General features: G+C 46.8%; 1 protein-coding gene and 1 long non-coding RNA gene across 3 annotated transcripts; one reads left to right on the top strand and one right to left on the bottom strand.

Annotated features, from left to right (window-relative positions):
- Positions 1 to 41: 41 nt before the first annotated feature.
- LOC115948510 lies at positions 42 to 4,100 on the top strand. 2 transcript variants are annotated; one of them, XR_004082330.1, is made up of 5 exons: positions 42 to 756; positions 1,188 to 1,366; positions 1,905 to 2,100; positions 2,472 to 2,653; positions 4,021 to 4,100. It is a non-coding gene; the product is annotated as an uncharacterized LOC115948510 (long non-coding RNA). The 2 variants fall into 2 exon arrangements; XR_004082329.1 differs by having other exon boundaries at positions 1,905 to 2,110.
- Positions 4,101 to 4,105: 5 nt separating this feature from the next.
- On the bottom strand, positions 4,106 to 8,637 carry TALDO1 (transaldolase 1). Its single transcript, XM_005426469.2, has 7 exons — positions 8,258 to 8,637; positions 7,754 to 7,861; positions 7,076 to 7,207; positions 6,483 to 6,658; positions 6,151 to 6,348; positions 4,873 to 5,018; positions 4,106 to 4,355 (listed from the first exon to the last, which is right to left on the bottom strand). The coding sequence occupies exons 1-7, from the start codon at positions 8,314 to 8,316 to the stop codon at positions 4,323 to 4,325; spliced, it is 852 nt and encodes a 283-aa protein (XP_005426526.1). The 5' UTR covers positions 8,317 to 8,637; the 3' UTR covers positions 4,106 to 4,322.
- Positions 8,638 to 10,330: the final 1,693 nt, after the last annotated feature.

Here is a 10,330-nt window from a genome sequence, read left to right as displayed (position 1 = left end):
CCCATCACACCAAGAAATTGCTCTTGGGAAAATTGGGGGAGAAAGGTGTGGTCAGGCAGCGGGTGGCTGGAGAGGTGATGTGTGCAGGTGTGGGCCAGCAGCTGTGAGGTGCCTCTGGATGTGGTGGGCTGGATTGTGTCACCTTCACAAGTCATGCTGACAAACTGGAAGCCCCCTGAGTCATAGAATCATGGAAATGAGGTTGGAAAAGAGCTTTTAAGATCAAGTCCAAGCATCAGTGCAGCAGCACCACCATGTTCACCTCTCAACCTCAGGTATCACATCCATGTGTTTTCTGAACCCTTCCAGAGGTGGTGACTCCGCTACTGCCCTGGGCAGCCTGTTCCAGGCTTGATGTCCCTTTCCATGAAGAAATTTTCCCTAATATCCAACCTAAACTTCCCCTGGCACATCTTGAGGCCATTAGTGATGATAGCTCTTAAGTTCTTGTACAGGATGACCAGTTTTAGCCAGGGATTGGAAAAAATTGGTCAGAAAAACAGTGGGAAAAGAAGGACAAATGAACATAGGAAACACAAAAAAGTTGAATATCATCCAGATATGTTCAGGAAAGTTTTATTCTGTTCGTTTTCCATGTTAATTTTGTTCTACAAACGTAAAATTTGATAGTTTATTTGGTATTTTCTTTTACCTAAAAGGTATTTGCATCAACTAAAATCATGAAGTGGCATTACACAAAGAACAAGGATTTTTGGATAATTCTTGCATTTTCAACTTCCTGTGGGAATAATTGAGGTACCTCAGTTTGTATCTTCTGTACCTTGTGCCTGGTCCAGCTGAGGGACCCTGTGAACAATCCCATGCCAGGCATCCAAGCAGTGGGGCTTATACTGAGAGGTTTTTGTCTCTCTTCTTTGTTTCCCAAAGCATTGAAAACCTTCAAATTTGGGAGATTTTCATCCCACACAGACTTTTATTGTTTCAGCATTGTGCTGTGCAATGCTTGGTGCTTTGGTCCTAGGAATATTACCAGGCAGGCTTGTTTCCTTGGAAATCTTTTCCTGGTAACATCCAGCTGATGGTTCTATTGTTTTATTTATTTGGGTGGGGATTTGGTTTTATTTTCCAGAGTTTTAGTGATTTATTTTTTTGGGACTCACAGTATTACCTCTTTTCTGGGCTTAATAGCTGGGACCACATCCTGTTTTCCTCTGATGTTTTTACAGGCAGATATGGAGGTACCTGCTAGAAGCATCAGAGTGCCCCTGCAGCACGTGGAGCAGGATGAATCCAAAGGCAGGAGGAGTTTTCTTGGATCTTGGCTGACAGCTGTAAAGGAGCACTGCTGTCCTGCACCCCACAAAGGATTTCTTCACCAAAAAGAGGACAGCCCACCATCCCTAAGGTATGGGAGCCTTTCCTGGCAGGATTACACCTGAGCTGGCAAGAGGGGTGCTGGTGCAGCAGTTGGGAAAATGCTTAACTCTGGAAAGCCCCAAGACCTGCCTGTGGGTGTGATCTCAGTTTTTGTGTTTTTGAGGATCCTGAGAAGATGTTTGAGCTCTGGCCCTGTCTGCAGCTGGTGGTTGTTGGTCATACCAGCATTCATTTTGTGTATTAGCATATTTAATTAAGATTCTTTCCTTGGAGCTTTTACAGTATAATTTTGTAAAAAAAACATTATTTTTTTTAATGGAATCTCATGCTTTGTTCATCTTGTGTGCATTCAGACAAGGGCCAGAAAGGATGGAAGTGCCTCTTTGGTCCTGATTTACTTGAAAATTTCAAATGGAACTGTCTGGGTTTGGTGCCATCCATATTGGCTTGTGATGGCTGTACTGGATAGACATAACCAGTGAATCTGAGGACTAATTTAAAATTAAATTCCATGTTGGGAAGATGAATATAAATGGGTGTACTTATTGTGTCTGTTCTTCCAACAGCTCTGCTTTCCTGTACCCCGTGTCAAGAATGGAGGAGGTGCTGGGAGCAGCAGGGCATCTCCCTTTAGCACAGTCTGTGATGGGATGCAAGGCATGGCTGGAGGAGGAAGGAAAAGCTTTTCCAACCTCCCTCCAAGCTTTGTGTGTTTGCACAGAGCTGGATGTTGGAATCAGAGATCAGCCACCACAAGGAAAGGTTGGGAAAGGTGCTGTCATTTTAAAATCAATGCTTTAAAGTTTATCTGTTGATTCTTTAGGATTTCTCCAAACATAGATGTTGTATCTGCCCCTAATTCCTGAGTCCTGTCCTTGTGTCTGTGGGAGCCACAGACCTTCCTGGGAGACAAGAGACATCTCCTGATTTATTCATCTGAGGAAGTATGGGAATCTGGGGAGTCCCAGAAGGAGTTTGTAAGCAGGGCATAGACAGGGCCCTGGGAGAGATCCCTCCATCTGCTGAAGAAAGGGGAAGTTGAGGAGGAGTTGAGGAGTGAACACACTTTGTGCGACTGACTAAAGAGCTGTACAAGGTGAAGGTTTATGTGGTGCTTGGGGTTTTTTTTTCAGAAAGGATGTGGACTTTGTGGCTTAGCCACGGATGTCAGGCCCCTCACAACATCCATCTGTGCTGCAGAAAAAGAACCCCAGTGCTGGGGAGGAAACACCAGCTGCCACCACAGGAAGGAAGGGATCCCGTGACTGACCCCGTGACCCTTCTTGCCTCCTCAGCTCTTGAGAGGCATCTGTTGGTAAGTGGAGAAAGGTTACTCAGACACCTTTTCCCAGCTCTTTTTCCCCTTTCACTGCAGTATTTCATTCTCTCTTGAGCACCTTCTGTAATGCTTCAGTTTCATTTGAGCTCCACGTTGGTACTGATCCAGTTGTGTCTCAGCTATGTGAGGGGACAGATTCCATGCATGTGAAGGTTCTTCCCTCACTCAGGGGGAAGAAGGGGCATTTATTCCAGAGGCTCCAAGCCTCTGACCAGCCAGTTTGATAGCACCAAGTCCCCAAATTCTGTGTGCCCATGTCCCTGCCCTGCCCTGGTGGTGCAGTGTGTGGTGTTAGAGCACAGCAACCTGCTCAAGGCAGGGGGTGGAATGAGATGGTCTTCAAGGTCCCCTTCCAACTCAAACCATTCTAGGAATCTCTGTTGGAATTCTCAGTTTAGTAAGAGTGAAAAACGCAAAATAGGTTAAATTGAGAAGGGATGGGCAGTGGAAGGATCTGGTGGCTGTAGGGAGGGGCAGGGTCAAGCTTTTAGTGCTGGCTTGACTTTGACAGGGGAAAAGGTCACCTCCCTTTGGGCAGCCTGCTTTCTGCCTGATCTGCTTCTCCCCTCTCCACAGCTGTAGGACAGAGGGCCTGGGTGAGTCCTCTGGGGATTTCACCTCCCTCTGGCAGACTGGCACTGTTCCCAGGGCAGGCTGGGAGGGCAGCACCAGCTGTCTGTGTCTGGTTGTAGCTGCTGTCCCTTTGGCTGGAACAGCAGCTCCCAGGTTGTTCTGGATGTGCTGACAGCAGAGCTGCTGTGTCACACTGCGGGAGGATCAGTGCCTCCCTTGGTGTGGACAGAGCACGTGGCTATCAGTGCTGCTGCCTTTTCTCCCTTTAAGTTCAGGCAACTTTGTCAGGAAACAGCAAATTGCATCCATGTATGAGCAGGGATCTCTTAGAACCATGGAATGAATCACTGAGGTTGGAAAGGACTGCTGAGACCATCAAGTCCAGCCATTCCCCCAGCCCTGCCAAGGCCACCACTATCCCTGTCCCCAGGTGCCACATCCATGTGTCTTTAAATCTCTCCAGGGATGGGGACTCAGCCCTGGGCAGCTGTACCAGCTTGGACAGCTTTCAGTGAATTTTCCATAATATCCAATATAAACATTCCCTGGCACAACCTGAGCCCATTCCCTTCTTGTCCTATCACTTGTTCTTGTCTCCTCTTCATACAACAGGATCTGTACAAACAAATAAGATACACATGTATATTTTGACGTATATATGTGTGTCTCACAGGAGTGTGGGTGAGTTTTGTACCAGGAAGGGCTTGTGAAATCTGTGCTTGCTCTTTAAAACAACCTGAAATTAAAAACTGTTTTCTTCAATGTGTTAGGACTGAAGATTTAATAAGGAATTTGAAGATTAAAATCCTATCAGTTGTCTCCTGCAGCAATGAATTGACCATGTTACAAGGCAAGTTGGTTTTAATTTGCATGTATTGACAAAAGTGCCACAAAAATTTGAAATTCCATTTGTCCCTTTGCAAATTGATAAAAAAAAAAGCATGATACAGAAATCTATCCATACACAGCATGATACTTGTACAGGTAAGACATTTGTACATCCACTGAACCTCAGGTGATCCACCTCAGCTTGGAGCACTCAGGGAAATGCTGATTATTAATTTTCCTTTTTTTATTTTCCATTTTCAGTGCCGAACATTCGCTCCTAGAAAAAGAATAAACAAAGCACAGCTGAGTAAGAGTTTGGGAATGCTGCAAGGAGCTGCCAGTCACCAAGGGCCTAGATCAGGTATACTGAGCATTTCTTCCCCAAAAATCACAGTTTGATGAATCCTATGTGAAAGCCTCTCCACAATTTGACATAAGACTTTGACAGCAGATCTGCACTTTCTTAGTGCCTGCAAGTACAAACATGATTTATTTCCAGCTCACTACCTGCAGATTATTTGTATCCTGTGCTGCTGCTAACAGCTCAGAATCAATCAGATTTAAGGGACTTCTCACTTTGACAGTTATCCTGATGAGCTGCCAGTCCTGTGGCTCAAGCCGCGGGCATAGCCCACACCTGGCACCAATTCTTCCTTGGCATGCAGTGAGGCTTACCAAGTTCACTGAATTTAGGTGGCCTGTCCTACGTAACCTGTCCAAAGACCTGCCCAGACTTGTTTAATCCTCAGCCACACCAGGCTGGCTGCAGTACATGAGAGGAGCATGATCTCTACCTGTAACATCCTCTCCAGCTTAACTGCATCTGCAGCAAATCTCCTGATGCCATCAGAGAGCTTCTCCACAGCCATCTGGTCTTCATTGTGGTGCCAGCGGAATGCCTTCTCATCCAGGTGCATCTTCTCAAGATCACACGCCTGAGCTGTGCAGGAGAAGTAGAAAAGGAAACAGACCAGGTGATCAGATTCTTATCAAATTCAGACTTCCTAAAATTGTCTCGAGTTCTGACCACTTCTATGTGTTGGAAAAATTTTATATACGTTCAGTATGACTTGCTGCAGGAGCACAGTCTGGGATGTGAGATTGAAAGTGCTCCTGATATGGCTGGAGGAGAACAAAGAGGAAAAAGAAAAAGGTAGCCTAATAAATCAGTTTATCTTAAAACAGTGTTTGTGTGTGTCATTATCTTGTACCTGCTGCAGAATGGCACAGCAATTCCAGGCCTATTCTAAGGAATTGTGTAACCACCCCACAGCAGCGAGATGTTCTAAGCAAATATTCTGAACAATCAGGGCTTTGATTATTTGGCAAGAACTAACAAAAGCTCGCTTGATAGCAGGCTCCCAGGCCAGCAGCAGCCTGTGGGCAGCAGCCCATGGCTACAGCTGTGCACAGAGCTGCTCTGAGATGTAAACCAGCATTTTAATGAGGCTACAGAAAAGAGACAGGATCAGAGAATCCTTGAATTATTTGGGTGGAAAGGAACCTTAAAGCCCATTCAGTTCCACTCCCTGGCCACAAGCAGGGACACCATCCACTATCCCAGATTGTTCCAAGCCCCATCCAACCTGGGCTTGAAGTAGTGTAATGGGAGCAAGGATTCTAAGCCATCATTGGCACAGTGTCACCAGATCAAATCACTTAGTCTTGTGTATGCTTAGTTTCTAATTTCTGGAGGGAAAACACCTCTTGGCATGTCTAGAAATTAAGATGAAATCAAGTTTAGCATCTTTGCTACTGTTCAGTAAAATTTCATCCTGAGCATGTGCAAATTAACTTTCCTCCTCTCTGCCTGTCCCATGGGGAGAGGTGCAGAGTATGGAAGCACACTCCAAACCCACTGTAGTCCAATTCCTGCTCAGTGTCAGCAGTTGTAGCAGCGATATTGTACTGAGGCTACAGTGTTTCCTTCTGAGGCTACAACATCTCCTCTAGGAAATTTTATTTATCCCTAAAGCAGGATGGCAGCAAGTACCACAGCACTGACCAGAACCCCAGACTCTCAACACTGCAGAAGAAAGGAAGTCAGAACAAGTCCCCAGGAGCAGACTCACCCTCTTTGACACTGAGTGTGGGAGTTAACTTGACGTGCTCTTTGCTGAGCTCTGCCAGGAGCTTGGGTGAAATGGTGAGATAGTCACAGCCCGTGAGCGCTTTGATCTGGCCCGTGTTGCGAAACGAGGCACCCATCACGATGGTTTTGTAGCCAAACTTTTTGTAGTAGTTATAGATCTTGGTCACACTCTTCACTCCTACAAGTAGAAACCAGCAACTTTATTGTAAGGGATTATTTAGAACATGCTCAAACCCAGCATTTGCCATGAGAGGATTTTTATGAGTAAACTGTTTGAATGAGCAGCTGTTGTTTTCTCAGCAGTGTGCTCACCTGGATCCTCTGAAGGCTCATAGGTTTTCTTGTCTCCGTTTGCAACATACCAGTCCAGGATCCGTCCCACGAACGGGGAAATCAGAGTAACTCCAGCTTCAGCACAGGCAACAGCCTGAGCAAAGGAGAACAGCAAGGTCATGTTGCAGTGAATCCCATACTCGGCCTCCAGGACCCTGCAGACACAGGCTGGCTTAGAACAGCACTTTGCTCACCTACAGAATTCATATTCAGGAACGAGCTGCTAAGTTCAAACGACTGAATTCCCTGAGTTAATTTAGGAATGGGGTGCACAAGTTGTCAGCTAACAGCAAATGTTTTGTGCTGCCAAACTCTGCCTTATTAATGCTGTTCCTCTAGCCAAATGTAGCCAGCTTGGCAGGGTATTTCAGGAAACTGTGGCCCTTGTATGAAGAAACTTTGCCTATTTCAACAGCAAGCTGTGGCAGGGCACCTTCCGTGCTCATGACAGACTTCCCCATGGCACAGTGCTTTCAGCACTGCTGTTTATTCAAGTGCAGAATGCAATATCAGTGCCTGTGGACAGGCAGGAGCATGCCATGAATCAGCACAACAGGCACACACAGCCTTACCTGCCTGCCTGGATTCCTTCCCAGGTTGAAGAGAGCTTGATGAGAATCCGATCTTTACCAACTCCTACTTCCTTGTAGAGGTCGATGAGGCGCCTCGCCCTTTGGATCATTCCTTCCTTATCAAAGGACAACCTTTAAGGCAAGAGCAGCATTGTTTAAAACTGATTTATTATTTTTTAAATTCTCTGCCCCATGGGAATACATTGTCCTGTTTTATCAGCATTTACATGCCAACAGCAGGTTTGTGTTCTCAGATCCCTCCTGGACTGTCAGCCTTTCAAGAAGGAAATTTCTCACAATGAATTCAGAAGCTGAGCATTAACAAAAATTGGCGCTGAGCAAGTTAACAGCCAAGTCCTGTTCAAGTCTTGGAAAAAACTGTTCAAACAGATCTCTTGCTAAATTGAGCAGCTGTTATCACATAGAAGAGAATTAGCAAAACTACAACTGGAAGTGTGAGGTTTCCCTTGCTTAAGCAGCAAGAGGAAGATTATGAAAATCCAAGGTCAGTGCTACTTGTTTTTGTTACAGAGTTCTAGTCCAACTAAGGGAAATCCACACACTTTATTATTAATAATGTAAGTCCCACTGGTCTTCTAGGCAAAACATCTTTCTCCAACTCAGGTTACTTTTTGTGTTTACAAATATCCAGGATAAGCCAGAGGGAAAAGAGCCAACCTTGCATCTACTTCTGTGGACACACGGCCAGGTATCCTCTTCAGGATTTCAGCTCCAAATAATACAAAAAGTTTGTCAGAAGCATTTTTGATCTGCTCCTCTTCTGACCTGAAAACCACAAAGAGCAAAAGCATTTATGGGGGTAAAAAAAAAGGTGAGTTTACACTTTGCTATGGATTTGAAGATCAAATTTCACAGCCCATTTAACATTAAATTCCAGAGTTCAAAAGAGCCACTTCTGGCCTGCCAGCAAGATTAGCCTTTGGACACTCTATAGTGCTGTTACTTTCCTGAGCAAGGAGGGCCAGGTGTGAGCTGGGAAATGAGGATGCACATCTGGGATGGGCGTAAGGAATTTTTCTCCAAGTGTTGAGGCCTTTTGGGGCAGGAGACAAACCCACAAGTACACGAGGGGGAAACCCCAGTACGTTGCTTGTATATAAAGAAGGCATTTTAAATACAGGTCTGTTTTAAATACAGGAAATGAAACCCCTCTTTACTTACCCACCAAGCTTCTTCCCGTAGGCAACAGCATCATCCACAAGCTTCTGGTATGCCGGCATTTGAGCCGCAGCAAGGATCAGGGAGGGGTTTGTGGTGGCATCCAGGGGCTTGTACTCATCTATGGCTAAGGAAAGAAAACCAGCCTGTTTGAAACAGCCAGCCAGCCTGAGAAATTAGAAGGGTTTTGCTCAACCAGGTGAGAATGTTAACACTTGTTAATGACAGAGCACATCAGTGGTGTTTAAACACTGCCTGAAGGCTGCTTTGTACCAGAGCACACAACAACTGGGCTGCAGTCACAAGATACAGCAAACTTTAATGTTTATAAACTGCAGAAATTGTCCAAAAGTATAAACCTGTAGAAATGATGGATGGAGAGAAGTACTGCTAATTTCCAGACTTCATCCCTACCAGCATAGCTGAGCTCCAGGAATCACAGAGGGGAATAAAGAACAGGGGACCTTCCCTTCAAGCAGTCAGAAATTCAGGCTTTTGTTTTTGTCCAACTGATGGGGTCAGGACAGGTGAATTCACCTGTGAGGCTCCAGCACCTCTTCTTACTGCTTTCTAAACCTTTTCCACACAGCTGCAGTTTCTCAGTATCTGCTCTTCTCATTTCCTTGTCCTACCAGGAAGACACTTGACTCCTGGTCTTACCCTAAGCCCTGGACTATGCCTGTTCCAGGTGATGCCAGGTTTTGCTCCAGCAGGCTGTGGCACACAGTGGCTGGCTGTAATCACAGCCTGGCACCAGGGCAAATGGGGCAGACCTGGCCACTTTCAACAATACAACTAAAATGTCAAAAAAAAAAAACCCAAATCTGTATTACCAGCCCCTTCTCCTCGGCATTTCTGCACAGGGATGAAACCCCAAGTGAGAGAGTGCAACTGTACTAAAAGCAAGCCTTGTTTTTCCATAGATCCCTCCCAGGCAATGATCAGGATCCTGGAGTGAGGTCCACTCCATGCAAACAGTTCCTTCAGAACTTCAATTCACGTGGGTACCGCTTAAGCATCTGTACTGACACCTTCTACAAACACCACTGGGAGCCAGCAGCAGCAACAACCACCTTCACCTCCACCAGGGTCTAACCTGCCAGGAGCGAGCCAGGTAAGGCTCTTGCCTTGATAGGGCTCTAAGAATAACCCCCAGCTGGTAAGAGCAGCCCAGAGAACAACTGGGAGATATCCTGAGCAGGGCCAGGAGCTGGACTTGATGATTGCTGTGAGATATTCTACAGTCCTTACTGTGCCTGCACACAAACACCCCCTTGGCCATCCTGGGGGTTTGGTTTTTTCCTGTGTCTGAGCTCTTGCCACCCCTGTGCTCTCTCCACCTTAAGTTTAGTACTCCTAAGACATTTGAGAGTGGCTGTTCAGGATTGTTTACTGTTACACCAACAGGATTAGGCAAGCAGTGGAGGGATTACTGCAGGCCCGGGTGAGGACAGGACAGGATTCAAGGGCTGCTCTCAGGGAGGGCGTTCTTGGCTCTGATGGACTGAGCAGGCTCCGTGTCCGTGCCGGGCCAGGCAGTGACAGCTTGGGAACAAGTGGCTTTTTAATCGAAGGCCACCTCCCTTTCTCAGAAAGGAGTGTGCTGGCTCATTCTCAGCAGATAAGGGAAACAAAAACACTCCGGCATTATTTTTACATAATGCTGTAATGATTGGGTTGGAAGCGATCTTAAAGATTGTCCAGTTCCACCCCCTGCCGGGGTGGGGGTGCGACACCACGAGCAGCGACAGCCTCCGCTGGACCGGGTTGCCTTGAGTTTGGAAAAACCCCAAACACGTCCCAGATCTAGACAGGTCACTGGAAGAAAACCCGAATTCAAGCGCAGCAGAGCCTGGCTTGAGTCTGACAGCACGCAGAGCTGAATGTGGTGGTCAGGGCACCCTCGAGGGCAAACTGGGAGAAGATCACGGGAGGCTCTGGAAAATGTCCCGTCTGGGCGGGATCTGCCCTGGGATGGGGACCAAGGCGCCGCCACCAAGCGCCTCCCGCCGCCCCCCTCCGGCCGCAGGGTGGTTCGCTCCCCCCAGCGCGCGCCCCTTCGGCCGGGCGCGCCCC

This window comes from Geospiza fortis, unplaced genomic scaffold (assembly GCF_000277835.1).
Source record: "Geospiza fortis unplaced genomic scaffold, GeoFor_1.0 scaffold450, whole genome shotgun sequence".
NCBI classification, from domain to species: Eukaryota; Metazoa; Chordata; class Aves; order Passeriformes; family Thraupidae; genus Geospiza; species Geospiza fortis.
Note: the sequence above shows the minus strand (reverse complement) of the source record. Positions and strands in the feature narration are given on the sequence as shown.